The following is an 18093-nucleotide window of genomic DNA, read 5'->3' as shown; positions in this document are numbered from 1 at the left end:
CCAGATATCCCCTCCCTCCATCCATCCTTCCATCCCATCCATCCATCCCTCCAGATATCCCCTCCCTCCAGATATCCCCTCCCTCCATCCATCCTTCCATCCCATCCATCCATCCCTCCAGATATCCCCTCCCTCCAGATATCCCCTCCCTCCATCCATCCTTCCATCCCATCCATCCATCCCTCCAGATATCCCCTCCCTCCATCCATCCTTCCATCCCATCCATCCATCCCTCCAGATATCCCCTCCCTCCAGATATCCCCTCCCTCCATCCATCCATCCATCCATCCTGATCCTGTGTATCCATGCTGAGGCCTCGTCAATACAGCTGTGTGGTGCCTCGTTGTGGTCTCCTCCATCCCCTCTATCCCTCCCTCGTCAATACAGCTGTGTGGTGCCTCGTTGTGGTCTCCTCCATCCCCTCTATCCCTCCCTCGTCAATACAGCTGTGTGGTGCCTCGTTGTGGTCTCCTCCATCCCCTCTATCCCTCCCTCGTCAATACAGCTGTGTGGTTCCTCGTTGTGGTCTCCTCCATCCCCTCTATCCCTCCCTCGTCAATACAGCTGTGTGGTGCCTCGTTGTGGTCTCCTCCATCCCCTCTATCCCTCCCTCGTCAATACAGCTGTGTGGTGCCTCGTTGTGGTCTCCTCCATCCCCTCTATCCCTCCCTCGTCAATACAGCTGTGTGGTGCCTCGTTGTGGTCTCCTCCATCCCCTCTATCCCTCCCTCGTCAATACAGCTGTGTGGTGCCTCGTTGTGGTCTCCTCCATCCCCTCTATCCCTCCCTCGTCAATACAGCTGTGTGGTGCCTCGTTGTGGTCTCCTCATCCCCTCTATCCCTCCCTCGTCAATACAGCTGTGTGGTGCCTCGTTGTGGTCTCCTCATCCCCTCTATCCCTCCCTCGCCAATACAGCTGTGTGGTGCCTCGTTGTGGTCTCCTCCATCCCCTCTATCCCTCCTCGTCAATACAGCTGTGTGGTGCCTCGTTGTGGTCTCCTCATCCCCTCTATCCCTCCCTCGTCAATACAGCTGTGTGGTTCCTCGTTGTGGTCTCCTCATCCCCTCTATCCCTCCCTCGTCAATACAGCTGTGTGGTGCCTCGTTGTGGTCTCCTCATCCCCTCTATCCCTCCCTCGTCAATACAGCTGTGTGGTTCCTCGTTGTGGTCTCCTCATCCCCTCTATCCCTCCCTCGTCAATACAGCTGTGTGGTGCCTCGTTGTGGTCTCCTCCATCCCCTCTATCCCTCCCTCGTCAATACAGCTGTGTGGTGCCTCGTTGTGGTCTCCTCCATCCCCTCTATCCCTCCCTCGTCAATACAGCTGTGTGGTTCCTCGTTGTGGTCTCCTCCATCCCCTCTATCCCTCCCTCGTCAATACAGCTGTGTGGTGCCTCGTTGTGGTCTCCTCCATCCCCTCTATCCCTCCCTCGTCAATACAGCTGTGTGGTGCCTCGTTGTGGTCTCCTCCATCCCCTCTATCCCTCCCTCGTCAATACAGCTGTGTGGTGCCTCGTTGTGGTCTCCTCCATCCCCTCTATCCCTCCCTCGTCAATACAGCTGTGTGGTGCCTCGTTGTGGTCTCCTCCATCCCCTCTATCCCTCCCTCGTCAATACAGCTGTGTGGTGCCTCGTTGTGGTCTCCTCATCCCCTCTATCCCTCCCTCGTCAATACAGCTGTGTGGTGCCTCGTTGTGGTCTCCTCATCCCCTCTATCCCTCCCTCGCCAATACAGCTGTGTGGTGCCTCGTTGTGGTCTCCTCCATCCCCTCTATCCCTCCCTCGTCAATACAGCTGTGTGGTGCCTCGTTGTGGTCTCCTCATCCCCTCTATCCCTCCCTCGTCAATACAGCTGTGTGGTTCCTCGTTGTGGTCTCCTCATCCCCTCTATCCCTCCTCGTCAATACAGCTGTGTGGTGCCTCGTTGTGGTCTCCTCATCCCCTCTATCCCTCCCTCGTCAATACAGCTGTGTGGTTCCTCGTTGTGGTCTCCTCATCCCCTCTATCCCCCTCGTCAATACAGCTGTGTGGTTCCTCGTTGTGGTCTCCTCATCCCCTCTATCCCTCCTCGTCAATACAGCTGTGTGGTGCCTCGTTGTGGTCTCCTCATCCCCTCTATCCCTCCCTCGTCAATACAGCTGTGTGGTTCCTCGTTGTGGTCTCCTCCATCCCCTCTATCCCTCCTCGTCAATACAGCTGTGTGGTGCCTCGTTGTGGTCTCCTCATCCCCTCTATCCCTCCCTCGTCAATACAGCTGTGTGGTTCCTCGTTGTGGTCTCCTCCATCCCCTCTATCCCTCCCTCGTCAATACAGCTGTGTGGTGCCTCGTTGTGGTCTCCTCCATCCCCTCTATCCCTCCCTCGTCAATACAGCTGTGTGGTGCCTCGTTGTGGTCTCCTCATCCCCTCTATCCCTCCCTCGTCAATACAGCTGTGTGGTGCCTCGTTGTGGTCTCCTCATCCCCTCTATCCCTCCCTCGTCAGTACAGCTGTGTGGTGCCTCGTTGTGGTCTCCTCCATCCCCTCTATCCCTCCCTCGTCAATACAGCTGTGTGGTGCCTCGTTGTGGTCTCCTCCATCCCCTCTATCCCTCCCTCGTCAATACAGCTGTGTGGTGCCTCGTTGTGGTCTCCTCATCCCCTCTATCCCTCCCTCGTCAATACAGCTGTGTGGTTCCTCGTTGTGGTCTCCTCCATCCCCTCTATCCCTCCCTCGTCAATACAGCTGTGTGGTGCCTCGTTGTGGTCTCCTCCATCCCCTCTATCCCTCCCTCGTCAATACAGCTGTGTGGTGCCTCGTTGTGGTCTCCTCCACCCCCTCTATCCCTCCCTCGTCAATACAGCTGTGTGGTGCCTCGTTGTGGTCTCCTCCATCCCCTCTATCCCTCCTCGTCAATACAGCTGTGTGGTTCCTCGTTGTGGTCTCCTCCATCCCCTCTATCCCTCCCTCGTCAATACAGCTGTGTGGTGCCTCGTTGTGGTCTCCTCCATCCCCTCTATCCCTCCCTCGTCAATACAGCTGTGTGGTGCCTCGTTGTGGTCTCCTCCATCCCCTCTATCCCTCCCTCGTCAATACAGCTGTGTGGTGCCTCGTTGTGGTCTCCTCCATCCCCTCTATCCCTCCCTCGTCAATACAGCTGTGTGGTGCCTCGTTGTGGTCTCCTCCATCCCCTCTATCCCTCCCTCGTCAATACAGCTGTGTGGTGCCTCGTTGTGGTCTCCTCATCCCCTCTATCCCTCCCTCGTCAATACAGCTGTGTGGTGCCTCGTTGTGGTCTCCTCATCCCCTCTATCCCTCCCTCGCCAATACAGCTGTGTGGTGCCTCGTTGTGGTCTCCTCCATCCCCTCTATCCCTCCCTCGTCAATACAGCTGTGTGGTGCCTCGTTGTGGTCTCCTCATCCCCTCTATCCCTCCCTCGTCAATACAGCTGTGTGGTTCCTCGTTGTGGTCTCCTCATCCCCTCTATCCCTCCCTCGTCAATACAGCTGTGTGGTGCCTCGTTGTGGTCTCCTCATCCCCTCTATCCCTCCTCGTCAATACAGCTGTGTGGTTCCTCGTTGTGGTCTCCTCATCCCTCTATCCCTCCCTCGTCAATACAGCTGTGTGGTGCCTCGTTGTGGTCTCCTCCATCCCCTCTATCCCTCCCTCGTCAATACAGCTGTGTGGTGCCTCGTTGTGGTCTCCTCCATCCCCTCTATCCCTCCTCGTCAATACAGCTGTGTGGTTCCTCGTTGTGGTCTCCTCCATCCCCTCTATCCCTCCCTCGTCAATACAGCTGTGTGGTGCCTCGTTGTGGTCTCCTCCATCCCCTCTATCCCTCCCTCGTCAATACAGCTGTGTGGTGCCTCGTTGTGGTCTCCTCCATCCCCTCTATCCCTCCCTCGTCAATACAGCTGTGTGGTGCCTCGTTGTGGTCTCCTCCATCCCCTCTATCCCTCCCTCGTCAATACAGCTGTGTGGTGCCTCGTTGTGGTCTCCTCCATCCCCTCTATCCCTCCTCGTCAATACAGCTGTGTGGTGCCTCGTTGTGGTCTCCTCATCCCCTCTATCCCTCCCTCGTCAATACAGCTGTGTGGTGCCTCGTTGTGGTCTCCTCATCCCCTCTATCCCTCCCTCGCCAATACAGCTGTGTGGTGCCTCGTTGTGGTCTCCTCCATCCCCTCTATCCCTCCCTCGTCAATACAGCTGTGTGGTGCCTCGTTGTGGTCTCCTCATCCCCTCTATCCCTCCCTCGTCAATACAGCTGTGTGGTTCCTCGTTGTGGTCTCCTCATCCCCTCTATCCCTCCCTCGTCAATACAGCTGTGTGGTGCCTCGTTGTGGTCTCCTCATCCCCTCTATCCCTCCCTCGTCAATACAGCTGTGTGGTTCCTCGTTGTGGTCTCCTCATCCCCTCTATCCCTCCCTCGTCAATACAGCTGTGTGGTTCCTCGTTGTGGTCTCCTCATCCCCTCTATCCCTCCCTCGTCAATACAGCTGTGTGGTGCCTCGTTGTGGTCTCCTCATCCCCTCTATCCCTCCCTCGTCAATACAGCTGTGTGGTTCCTCGTTGTGGTCTCCTCCATCCCCTCTATCCCTCCCTCGTCAATACAGCTGTGTGGTGCCTCGTTGTGGTCTCCTCATCCCCTCTATCCCTCCCTCGTCAATACAGCTGTGTGGTTCCTCGTTGTGGTCTCCTCCATCCCCTCTATCCCTCCCTCGTCAATACAGCTGTGTGGTGCCTCGTTGTGGTCTCCTCCATCCCCTCTATCCCTCCCTCGTCAATACAGCTGTGTGGTGCCTCGTTGTGGTCTCCTCATCCCCTCTATCCCTCCCTCGTCAATACAGCTGTGTGGTGCCTCGTTGTGGTCTCCTCATCCCCTCTATCCCTCCCTCGTCAGTACAGCTGTGTGGTGCCTCGTTGTGGTCTCCTCCATCCCCTCTATCCCTCCCTCGTCAATACAGCTGTGTGGTGCCTCGTTGTGGTCTCCTCCATCCCCTCTATCCCTCCTCGTCAATACAGCTGTGTGGTGCCTCGTTGTGGTCTCCTCATCCCCTCTATCCCTCCCTCGTCAATACAGCTGTGTGGTTCCTCGTTGTGGTCTCCTCCATCCCCTCTATCCCTCCCTCGTCAATACAGCTGTGTGGTGCCTCGTTGTGGTCTCCTCCATCCCCTCTATCCCTCCCTCGTCAATACAGCTGTGTGGTGCCTCGTTGTGGTCTCCTCCACCCCCTCTATCCCTCCCTCGTCAATACAGCTGTGTGGTGCCTCGTTGTGGTCTCCTCCACCCCCTCTATCCCTCCCTCGTCAATACAGCTGTGTGGTGCCTCGTTGTGGTCTCCTCCACCCCCTCTATCCCTCCCTCGTCAATACAGCTGTGTGGTGCCTCGTTGTGGTCTCCTCCATCCCCTCTATCCCTCCCTCGTCAATACAGCTGTGTGGTGCCTCGTTGTGGTCTCCTCATCCCCTCTATCCCTCCCTCGTCAATACAGCTGTGTGGTGCCTCGTTGTGGTCTCCTCCATCCCCTCTATCCCTCCCTCGTCAATACAGCTGTGTGGTTCCTCGTTGTGGTCTCCTCCATCCCCTCTATCCCTCCCTCGTCAATACAGCTGTGTGGTGCCTCGTTGTGGTCTCCTCCATCCCCTCTATCCCTCCCTCGTCAATACAGCTGTGTGGTGCCTCGTTGTGGTCTCCTCCATCCCCTCTATCCCTCCCTCGTCAATACAGCTGTGTGGTGCCTCGTTGTGGTCTCCTCCATCCCCTCTATCCCTCCCTCGTCAATACAGCTGTGTGGTGCCTCGTTGTGGTCTCCTCCACCCCCTCTATCCCTCCCTCGTCAATACAGCTGTGTGGTGCCTCGTTGTGGTCTCCTCCACCCCCTCTATCCCTCCCTCGTCAATACAGCTGTGTGGTGCCTCGTTGTGGTCTCCTCCATCCCCTCTATCCCTCCCTCGTCAATACAGCTGTGTGGTGCCTCGTTGTGGTCTCCTCATCCCCTCTATCCCTCCCTCGTCAATACAGCTGTGTGGTGCCTCGTTGTGGTCTCCTCATCCCCTCTATCCCTCCCTCGTCAATACAGCTGTGTGGTTCCTCGTTGTGGTCTCCTCCATCCCCTCTATCCCTCCCTCGTCAATACAGCTGTGTGGTTCCTCGTTGTGGTCTCCTCCACCCCCTCTATCCCTCCCTCGTCAATACAGCTGTGTGGTTCCTCGTTGTGGTCTCCTCATCCCCTCTATCCCTCCCTCGTCAATACAGCTGTGTGGTGCCTCGTTGTGGTCTCCTCCATCCCCTCTATCCCTCCCTCGTCAATACAGCTGTGTGGTTCCTCGTTGTGGTCTCCTCCATCCCCTCTATCCCTCCCTCGTCAATACAGCTGTGTGGTGCCTCGTTGTGGTCTCCTCCATCCCCTCTATCCCTCCCTCGTCAATACAGCTGTGTGGTGCCTCGTTGTGGTCTCCTCCATCCCCTCTATCCCTCCCTCGTCAATACAGCTGTGTGGTGCCTCGTTGTGGTCTCCTCCACCCCCTCTATCCCTCCCTCGTCAATACAGCTGTGTGGTGCCTCGTTGTGGTCTCCTCCACCCCCTCTATCCCTCCCTCGTCAATACAGCTGTGTGGTGCCTCGTTGTGGTCTCCTCCATCCCCTCTATCCCTCCCTCGTCAATACAGCTGTGTGGTGCCTCGTTGTGGTCTCCTCATCCCCTCTATCCCTCCCTCGTCAATACAGCTGTGTGGTGCCTCGTTGTGGTCTCCTCATCCCCTCTATCCCTCCCTCGTCAATACAGCTGTGTGGTTCCTCGTTGTGGTCTCCTCCATCCCCTCTATCCCTCCCTCGTCAATACAGCTGTGTGGTTCCTCGTTGTGGTCTCCTCCACCCCCTCTATCCCTCCTCGTCAATACAGCTGTGTGGTTCCTCGTTGTGGTCTCCTCCATCCCCTCTATCCCTCCCTCGTCAATACAGCTGTGTGGTTCCTCGTTGTGGTCTCCTCCATCCCCTCTATCCCTCCCTCGTCAATACAGCTGTGTGGTTCCTCGTTGTGGTCTCCTCCATCCCCTCTATCCCTCCCTCGTCAATACAGCTGTGTGGTTCCTCGTTGTGGTCTCCTCCATCCCCTCTATCCCTCCCTCATCAATACAGCTGTGTGGTGCCTCGTTGTGGTCTCCTCCATCCCCTCCAACTATCTATCCCTCTATCCCTCCCTCGTCAATACAGCTGTGGTGTGCCTCGTTGTGGTCTCCTCCATCCCCTCCATCCCTCCCTCATCAATACAGCTGTGGTGTGCCTCGTTGTGGTCTCCTCCATCCCCCTATCCCTCCCTCATCAATACAGCTGTGTGGTGCCTCGTTGTGGTCTCCTCCATCCCCTCTATCCCTCCCTCGTCAATACAGCTGTGTGGTGCCTCGTTGTGGTCTCCTCCATCCCCTCCATCCCTCCCTCGTCAATACAGCTGTGGTGTGCCTCGTTGTGGTCTCCTCCATCCCCTCTATCCCTCCCTCGTCAATACAGCTGTGTGGTGCCTCGTTGTGGTCTCCTCCATCCCCTCTATCCCTCCCTCGTCAATACAGCTGTGTGGTGCCTCGTTGTGGTCTCCTCCATCCCCTCTATCCCTCCCTCGTCAATACAGCTGTGTGGTGCCTCGTTGTGGTCTCCTCCACCCCTCTATCCCTCCCTCGTCAATACAGCTGTGTGGTGCCTCGTTGTGGTCTCCTCCACCCCCTCTATCCCTCCCTCGTCAATACAGCTGTGGGGTGCCTCGTTGTGGTCTCCTCCACCCCCTCTATCCCTCCCTCGTCAATACAGCTGTGTGGTGCCTCGTTGTGGTCTCCTCCACCCCCTCTATCCCTCCCTCGTCAATACAGCTGTGTGGTTCCTCGTTGTGGTCTCCTCCACCCCCTCTATCCCTCCCTCGTCAATACAGCTGTGTGGTTCCTCGTTGTGGTCTCCTCCATCCCCTCTATCCCTCCTCGTCAATACAGCTGTGTGGTTCCTCGTTGTGGTCTCCTCCATCCCCTCTATCCCTCCCTCGTCAATACAGCTGTGTGGTTCCTCGTTGTGGTCTCCTCCATCCCCTCTATCCCTCCCTCGTCAATACAGCTGTGTGGTTCCTCGTTGTGGTCTCCTCCATCCCCTCTATCCCTCCCTCATCAATACAGCTGTGTGGTGCCTCGTTGTGGTCTCCTCCATCCCCTCCAACTATCTATCCCTCTATCCCTCCCTCGTCAATACAGCTGTGGTGTGCCTCGTTGTGGTCTCCTCCATCCCCTCCATCCCTCCCTCATCAATACAGCTGTGGTGTGCCTCGTTGTGGTCTCCTCCATCCCCTCTATCCCTCCCTCATCAATACAGCTGTGTGGTGCCTCGTTGTGGTCTCCTCCATCCCCTCTATCCCTCCCTCGTCAATACAGCTGTGTGGTGCCTCGTTGTGGTCTCCTCCATCCCCTCCATCCCTCCCTCGTCAATACAGCTGTGGTGTGCCTCGTTGTGGTCTCCTCCATCCCCTCTATCCCTCCCTCGTCAATACAGCTGTGTGGTGCCTCGTTGTGGTCTCCTCCATCCCCTCTATCCCTCCCTCGTCAATACAGCTGTGTGGTGCCTCGTTGTGGTCTCCTCCATCCCCTCTATCCCTCCCTCGTCAATACAGCTGTGTGGTGCCTCGTTGTGGTCTCCTCCACCCCCTCTATCCCTCCCTCGTCAATACAGCTGTGTGGTGCCTCGTTGTGGTCTCCTCCACCCCTCTATCCCTCCTCGTCAATACAGCTGTGTGGTTCCTCGTTGTGGTCTCCTCCATCCCCTCTATCCCTCCCTCATCAATACAGCTGTGTGGTGCCTCGTTGTGGTCTCCTCCATCCCCTCCAACTATCTATCCCTCTATCCCTCCTCGTCAATACAGCTGTGGTGTGCCTCGTTGTGGTCTCCTCCATCCCCTCCATCCCTCCCTCATCAATACAGCTGTGGTGTGCCTCGTTGTGGTCTCCTCCATCCCCTCTATCCCTCCCTCATCAATACAGCTGTGTGGTGCCTCGTTGTGGTCTCCTCCATCCCCTCTATCCCTCCCTCGTCAATACAGCTGTGTGGTGCCTCGTTGTGGTCTCCTCCATCCCCTCCATCCCTCCCTCGTCAATACAGCTGTGGTGTGCCTCGTTGTGGTCTCCTCCATCCCCTCTATCCCTCCCTCGTCAATACAGCTGTGTGGTGCCTCGTTGTGGTCTCCTCCATCCCCTCTATCCCTCCCTCGTCAATACAGCTGTGTGGTGCCTCGTTGTGGTCTCCTCCACCCCTCTATCCCTCCCTCGTCAATACAGCTGTGTGGTGCCTCGTTGTGGTCTCCTCCACCCCTCTATCCCTCCCTCGTCAATACAGCTGTGTGGTGCCTCGTTGTGGTCTCCTCCACCCCCTCTATCCCTCCCTCGTCAATACAGCTGTGTGGTGCCTCGTTGTGGTCTCCTCCACCCCCTCTATCCCTCCCTCGTCAATACAGCTGTGTGGTGCCTCGTTGTGGTCTCCTCCATCCCCTCCAACTATCTATCCCCTCCATCCCTCCTCGTCAATACAGCTGTGTGGTGCCTCGTTGTGGTCTCCTCCATCCCCTCCATCCCTCCCTCGTCAATACAGCTGTGTGGTGCCTCGTTGTGGTCTCCTCCATCCCCTCTATCCCTCCCTCATCAATACAGCTGTGTGGTGCCTCGTTGTGGTCTCCTCCATCCCCTCCAACTATCTATCCCCTCCATCCCTCCCTCGTCAATACAGCTGTGTGGTGCCTCGTTGTGGTCTCCTCCATCCCCTCCATCCCTCCCTCGTCAATACAGCTGTGTGGTGCCTCGTTGTGGTCTCCTCCATCCCCTCTATCCCTCCTTCATCAATACAGCTGTGTGGTGCCTCGTTGTGGTCTCCTCCATCCCCTCCAACTATCTATCCCTCTATCCCTCCCTCGTCAATACAGCTGTGTGGTGCCTCGTTGTGGTCTCCTCCATCCCCTCCAACTATCTATCCCTCTATCCCTCCCTCATCAATACCAGCGTGTTGTGCTGAATGTCTCACTGCGGTCTCCACGGAACGACCAGGCTGAATAATGGATCAGCTATCCCAGCCGCAGAGGACCGTGTTGGGGCCAACGAAACACCACAGATGATCCCTGCCCTGGCTGTCAGACCACCAGCTCTTTTAATTAAGGCTATATTATTCCAGACAGTCCTGACCACCGAGGAGACGAGACTGGAGGCCTAAAGCACTTAATTCATTCCAATAAGATGGTGTTTTCTTTCTCTCTCTCCCTCCCTCCCTCCAAAGCAAGTGAAATGGATGAACTCTCCCTTCCCTCTCTCCTTTCAATTGAAGGGGCTGTATTGGCAGGGGAAACACATTGCCAGAGCAAGTGAGGTAGACAATTTTTATTGTTCATTTCTCTTTTGTATATTAACAGTAAACATTGAACATACAGAAGTTTCAAAAGAATAAAGACCTTACAAATGTTATATTATCTCTATATACAATGTTGTAACGATGAACAAATGGTTAATGTACAAAAGGGAAAATAAATAAGCATAAATATAGGTTGTATTTACAATGGTGTTTGTTCTTCACTGGTTGACCTTTTCTCGTGGCAACAGGTCACAAATCTTGCTACTCTGATGGCACACTGTGGAATTTCACCCAGTAGATATGGGAGTTCATCAAAATAGGATTTGTTTTCTAATCCTTTGTGGGTCTGTGTAATCTGAGGGAAATATGTGTCTCTAACATGGTCATACATTGGGCAGGAGGTTAGGAAGTGCAGCTCAGTTTCCCCCTCATTTTGTGGGCAGTGAGCACATAGCCTGTCTTCTCTTGAGAGCCATGTCTGCCTACGGCGGACTTTCTCAATAGCAAGGCTATGCTCGCTGACTCTGTACATAGTCAAAGCTTTCCTTAAGTTTGGGTCAGTCACAGTGGTCAGCTGTTCTCTCTCTCTCTGCTCTGAAATTGCCCCATGAAACTAATCCCAGGTCAGTTTTCCTTCTTTCCCGTAATGGCCGAAAGGAATGAATTAGTATTTGAGGTGAGTTAGAGGGAAGCTAATGCTAGATGTGTGCTTTGCCCCGTGTATGTACTAACTAGCTACTGGCCCATCCATCCATTTTGCCCTGCGCTCCTGCCTCTCTGACTGCCTGCCTGCCTGCGTGCCTGCCTCTGACTGACTGCCTGCCTCTGACTGACTAGCTGTCTGCCTGTCTCTGACTGACTGTCTGACTGCCTCTGCCTGCCTGCGTGCCTGCCTCTGACTGACTGCCTGCCTCTGACTGACTAGCTGACTGCCTGTCTCTGACTGACTAGCTGACTGCCTGCCTCTGACTGACTAGCTGACTGCCTGTCTCTGACTGACTGTCTGACTGCCTCTGCCTGCCTGCCTGCCTGCGTGCCTGCCTCTGACTGACTGTCTGACTGCCTCTGACTGACTGACTGTCTGACTGCCTCTGACTGACTGACTGTCTGACTGCCTCTGACTGACTGACTGTCTGACTGCCTCTGCCTGTCTGGATGCTGTATCTGCTTGACTTCCACAGCATCAGCTGCTGATTTCAGGGCACATCACCACTGCAGCATCACCCCCCCCCCCCCCCCTCGCTCTCTCTCTCATCCCCCGCTCCTCTGCCACATGCTTTTAAATGCATGGTGATGTCCGCCTTCTTGCCTGGGAGGCCAGACTACCATCTCTCTCCCTCCATCTTTCCTCCTCTATTCTGTTACAGGCGATGGTAAACTGTAAAATGAATTTGTTTGTGCATCATCATGCCAAGGATGTAGCCTATTAGCTTGAAAATGTCATTTTATTTAACCTTTATTTAACTAGGCAGGTCAGTTAAGAACAAATTCTTATTTACAATGACGGCCTACCCCGGCCAGACCCGGACGACGCTGGGCCAATTGTGCGCCGCCCTATGGGAACTCTCAATCACAGCCGGTTGAGATACAGCCTGGAATCGAACCAGGGTCTATAGTGACGCCTCTAGCACTGAGATGCAGTGCCTTAGAGCGCTATCGGGAACCCCAAGGAAGACGAATCTACCACTCTACTGGGATGAAAACTTCACCGTTTCACCGAGACGTTGAATAAGATAAACCCAGATTCTTGTTCAGGCCGATACCCAAATGATCCACAATCAGGGGTAGATCACGCTATTCACCAAAATGGACTCGCAATTAGCCATAAGATTCTGATCTACTTTATCATAAGCATTTAGCCTAATTTGCCTTATCATAAGATTTTGATCATTTTGACCAATTCAATATAAAACCATGTTGTTGAGAGATATAGGCTTATTTAGGACCCTTTCAAAACAGATCACAATTTAACAGCACTTTATATATTCTTATTTAAATACAGAAAAGGTATTACTTACATATCCCGACACTGAGATACAATGCTGGGATATGGTGCTATTCATCCCAACACTGAGATGCAATGCTGGGATATGGTGCTATTCATCCCAACACTGAGATACAATGCTGGGATATGGTGCTATTCATCCCAACACTGAGATACAATGCTGGGATATGGTGCTATTCATCCCAACACTGAGATACAATGCTGGGATATGGTGCTATTCATCCCAACACTGAGATACAATGCTGGGATATGGTGCTATTCATCCCGACACTGAGATACAATGCTGGGATATGGTGCTATTCATCCCAACACTGAGATACAATGCTGGGATATGGTGCTATTCATCCCAACACTGAGATACAATGCTGGGATATGGTGCTATTCATCCCAACACTGAGATACAATGCTGGGATATGGTGCTATTCATCCCAACACTGAGATACAATGCTGGGATATGGTGCTATTCATCCCAACACTGAGATGCCATAGGCTCTTGAGGAACTCATACACTGGTGAAAGCCTCATTGTCAACAGTGTCAGAGTCCAACCTTAACATGGGATAACAGTACAACAGAATAGATGAACTAAGCCACGGCTCCAGTCTTCTGATCAGACCCACTGGGTCATATCTCAATAACCCAGCATTAATAACCCAGCACCCCAGCATCAATAACCCAGCATCAATAACCCAGCATCAATAACCCAACACCCAGCATCAATTACCCAGCACCCCAGCATCAATAACCCACCAACCAGCATCAATAACCCAGCATCAATAACCCAACACCCAGCATCAATAACCCAACACCCAGCATCAATAACCCAGCATCAATAACCCAGTACCCAGCATCAATAACCCAACACCCAGCATCAATAACCCAGCATCAATAACCCAACACCCAGCATCAATAACCCAACACCCAGCATCAATAACCCAGCATCAATAACCCAGCATCAATAACCCAACACCCAGCATCAATAACCCAACACCCAGCATCAATAACCCAACACCCAGCATCAATAACCCAGCATCAATAACCCAGCATCAATAACCCAACAGTTTTTTTTTTAAGAAAACAACCCAACTAAGTGACCCAATGCCAGCAGTTGGGTCAACCAAACAGTCCAGTATTTTTTCAAGTGTAGCCTAAGAAACGTAGCCTTTAGGCTAAAGATACTCTAGCATAATGGGATGAAAACATCCCCTCACACACACACAGTCCAGATACCCCTTGCCGAGGCTATAGGACATAAGCGCATCTGAGATGTGCATTAAAACACATTTGTTAGTTTAGCACAGGTTACCCTATTCAGGGAGAAGCAGGTGCACTTAGCTTATTGAATTGAAAAGACGCCAATATTAAAATATAAAATAAATAATTAAACACCACCATATTGTGCTTATATAATAAGCTAAATATCCTGTTGAAAACTAACTATGGGCTCATTCTTTCTGGGTCACTCATAGGTTGTAGTCTACATACGGCGAAAACAATGCACGGAGCACAATGCTACTCGGTCTTTGTTCAATCCCGTAGCCTGCAGAGAGGTAAACCACAATCCAATATAACGTGTTAGGGTTGTCCTCGGTTGTTCGCGAGGTGTGCAACATTGTCCCAATACAGCGAGGTGTCGTGCAGTGTTCAGAAACAATGTTACGATTCGGAGTTTGTGTGTGTAACAGACACACTTGCACATGATGGTATCAATTTTGTTTAATGTTTCATTGGCTTGTCAATGGGGTCAAGTTAATGTTTTCATTCGGGCTCAGCTGAAATTGGACACACACACACACACACACCATCTCGACTAAAGGTATTTCCGGTCACATATTTCCGAGCGTCGCCAGTGCCACATCCATACATGAATATCCTTCACACAGAGAGAGACGGACCATACCGTCAATAACCGCTGGATAACTGCAACCTACTGCTCCGTAGCGAGGGGTCACACATCACATGCCTTGGTTTAGCCTCAAACCTTCACAAATCACAGTCGTTGTCCTCCTCCCTCTCTATCTACCTCTCTGCAGCGTTAATGATCATCCAGCCTCTCATTATCTCCACTGCATGTTTGGAAAACGACATTAATCCTTCCACTGATCAGACATCTGATATCATCTGGCAAAGCTTTGGCCACTAAATAGATAGATAAAACAGGAGTTTTAGGGCTGCTACACACAGCGGTGTAGGACTACAGCAGCACAGTGATTCTCGCCATCTCCTAATGTTGCCTATAGGACTAATGGATAAACTATAGCGGAGGCGCTAACCTCCGCTAGAACGGTTTCTACTTACCAGGTTGAGAACCGTTTCGACGATGTCCCGGTTGCTAACCTCTCCAACCTGAATAAGGCCCACCAGCACCGCGAATTTCATTTGGATATTCCTGATTGGCACGGCGGGGTTGATGACCCCGGCCTGGAGCACCATAGAACCGGATCCAGAGACCATCCTGTCCCCGATGGGAGCCGAACCAGCGCCCGTGACGACCTGCGGCTGGCCGGGGCCCGGGGGAGGAGCGGATCGGTCTGGATCTGAGAGTGGAGGTGCAGTAGCCGGTTTCTCGATCGACATTTCCCCTTTAGAGACGGGAGAAGACGGAGAGAGGAGCGGCCGCTAGGGTCTCTGTCTCTTTCTCAAACACCTGCTCTAGACCACAACTCTCTGTCGTTCCGCTGCTAAAAAAAAATATATAGAAAATATGGGGGGGGGGGGTGGGGTTATAAGGAGTATGAAATTACAAAAGAAACGATAAATTAACGTCTCCTCTTATTTAATGGTGCGAAGGAATGCATAAATAAAACGTGTTCTCTATGCTCCGCAGAACGATACCCTCTTTCGTATCGCCTCCTCTGTCTCTGTCTCTGTCTCTTTGGGAAGCTGCAGTGAGCGGAGCTCGTCGTCATGACGCCATGTTGACGCCCACTGCCTGCGTATTTGCGCGCTTGCCACGCCTGCGCACTGGAGAGCTCATCAGGCTGCTCTCATGCAATCATGAAGAAGAAACAGTGAATTCGGAAAGTATTCAGACCCCTTCCCTGTCTCCACATTTTGTTATGTTACAGCCTTATTCTAAAATTCATAGCATCATTTCTTCCCCCTTATCAATCTACACACAATAGCCCGCAGTGACAAAGCGAAAACAGTTTTTTTTTAGCAATTTTTACAAATGTATTTAAAAATGAAAAATAAATACCTTATTTACATAAGTATTCAGACTCTTTGCTATGAAACTCGAAATTGAGCTCAGGTGCATCCTGTTTCCATTGATAATCCTTGAAATGTTTCCACAACTTGATCAGAGTCCACTTGTGGTAAATTCAATTGATTGGACATGATTTGGAAAGGTCCCACAGTTGACAGTGCATGTTAGAGCGAGAACCAAGCCATGAGGTCGAAGGAATTGTCCGTAGAGCTCCGAGACAGGATAGTGTTGAGGCACAGATCTGGAGAAGGGTACCAACACATGTTTCTTAAAAATATAAAACTGATATCACATTTACATAAGTAAAGTATATTTTAAAACAAATACTTTTTTACTTGTACTCAAGTAGTATTTTACTGGGTGACTAACTTTTACTTGAGTCATTTTCTATTAAGGTATCTTTACTTTAACTCAAGTAGTATTTTACTGGGTGACAAACTTTTACTTGAGGCATTTTCTATTAATGTATCTTTACTTTAACTCAAGTATGACAATTGGGTACTTTTTCCACCACTGCATGTCAACAATTGAGCATGTTTGGGATGCTCTGGATCGACTTGTACGACAGCGTGTTCCAGTTCCTGCCGATATCCAGCAACTTCACACAGCCAATAAGGAGGATTGAGACAACATTCCACAGGCCACAATCAACAGCCTGATCAACTCTGTGTGAAGGAGATGTGTCACGCTGCATATCTGTATTCCCAGTCATGTGAAAGCCATAAATTACTGATTGCCTTATATGAACTGTAGCTCAGTAAAATCTTTGAAATTGTTGAATGTTGCGTTTATATTATTTTGTTCAGTATAATATGAAAACATAAAACTAAAATAACCTTGGGTCTCTCACACACACACACACACACACACACACACACACACACACACACACACACACACACACACACACACACACACACACACACACACACACACACACACACACACAATAAAACAAGAATGAGGCATACACATTAGGACAAAAACTCATCCAGACTGTGTGTCATATTAATATTTTGTGAGCAGCACTTGTGTAGTTTAAATAGAGTTCAGCGGGTGTAGAGGGAGAGTGAGTTTGTGTCTCTAAGTCCCAGACAGAACCTGTTTATTTATTTACGTGTCTGACTGTCTGACTGTCCCACACTCCTCCTTCCCTTTTTCTTACATCCTCCACCCCTCGTCTTCTCCTCTCCTCTCATTTTTTCCTCCGCCCATCATCTTCTCCTCTTCTCCTCTCCTCCTCATCTTCTCCTCTTCTCCTCTCCTCCTCATCTTCTCCTCTCATTTTTTCCTCCGCCCATCATCTTCTCCTCTCCTCCTCCGCCCCATCTTCTCCTCTCCTCCTCTGCCCCATCTTCTCCTCTCCTCCTCCGCCCCATCTTCTCCTCTCCTCCTCCGCCCCATCTTCTCCTCTCCTCCTCTGCCCCATCTTCTCCTCTCCTCCTCCGCCCCATCTACTCCTCTCCTCCTCCGCCCCATCTTCTCCTCTCCTCCTCCGCCCCATCTACTCCTCTCCTCCTCCGCCCCATCTTCTCCTCTCCTCCTCCGCCCCATCTTCTCCTCTCCTCCTCCGCCCCATCTTCTCCTCTCCTCCTCCGCCCCATCTTCTCCTCTCCTCCTCCGCCCCATCTTCTCCTCTTCTCCTCATCTTCTCCTCTTCTCCTCCGCCCCATCTTCTCCTCTCCTCCTCCGCCCCATCTACTCCTCTCCTCCTCCGCCCCATCTTCTCCTCTCCTCCTCCGCCCCATCTTCTCCTCTTCTCCTCATCTTCTCCTCTTCTCCTCCGCCCCATCTTCTCCTCTCCTCCTCCGCCCCATCTTCTCCTCTCCTCCTCCGCCCATCATCTTCTCCTCTCCTCCTCCTCCCCATCTTCTCCTCTCCTCCTCCGCCCCATCTTCTCCTCTCCTCCTCCGCCCATCATCTTCTCCTCTCCTCCTCATCTTCTCCTCTCCTCCTCCGCCCCATCTTCTCCTCTCCTCCTCCGCCACATCTACTCCTCTCCTCCTCCGCCCCATCTTCTCCTCTTCTCCTCATATTCTCCTCCTCTCATCTCATCCTGTCCTCTCCTATCCTTCACTTTCATCTCCCCCTACATACTGAACCCTTCCTTCTTTCCCTCTCTCCCATCCTCTTCCCCTCCCCTCCTCCCCCATTCTCTTCTCCTCCCCTGCTCTCCCATGCTTCAATTCCTCCGTCCTTTTCTCCATCTCATCTTCTGTCGAAGGCCAAAGCAGCAACCCAGATGTTCTATGCACTGTGTGTGTGTGTGTGTGTGTGTGTGTGTGTGTGTGTGTGTGTGTGTGTGTATTTGTGAGTGTGTGTGTGTGTGTGTGTGTATTTGTGTGTGTGTGTGTGTGTGTATGTGTATGTGTGTGTGTATAACCTTTCAGCTAAGCACATTTGAGATAATAATTTTAACACCCACAGTGTTAAATTTAACACTTTCTTAGTGTGTACTGTATATGTGACCCACCAAGATAGTGTTAAACTAACAGGGTTTCCTTTGGTTCTAGACGATCAAAAGTGATGTAGCAAAATTCAT

At 52.3% G+C, this 18093-nt stretch overlaps 1 protein-coding gene across 1 annotated transcript in view; it reads right to left on the bottom strand.

Moving 5' to 3' along the window:
• Window positions 1-15007, bottom strand: part of LOC135551081 (neurobeachin-like) — a 304485-nt gene extending 289478 nt beyond the window's left edge. Inside the window, exon 1 of the mRNA XM_064982478.1 lies at window positions 14642-15007. Coding sequence (XP_064838550.1) covers window positions 14642-14920 — 279 coding nt within the window. The 5' untranslated portion in view covers window positions 14921-15007. The remainder of the gene's footprint in view (window positions 1-14641) is intronic.
• Between the last annotated feature and the right edge of the window lie 3086 nt (window positions 15008-18093).

This window comes from Oncorhynchus masou, chromosome 12, assembly GCF_036934945.1.
Source record: "Oncorhynchus masou masou isolate Uvic2021 chromosome 12, UVic_Omas_1.1, whole genome shotgun sequence".
In the NCBI taxonomy this organism is placed as follows: Eukaryota; Metazoa; Chordata; class Actinopteri; order Salmoniformes; family Salmonidae; genus Oncorhynchus; species Oncorhynchus masou.
Note: the sequence above shows the minus strand (reverse complement) of the source record. Positions and strands in the feature narration are given on the sequence as shown.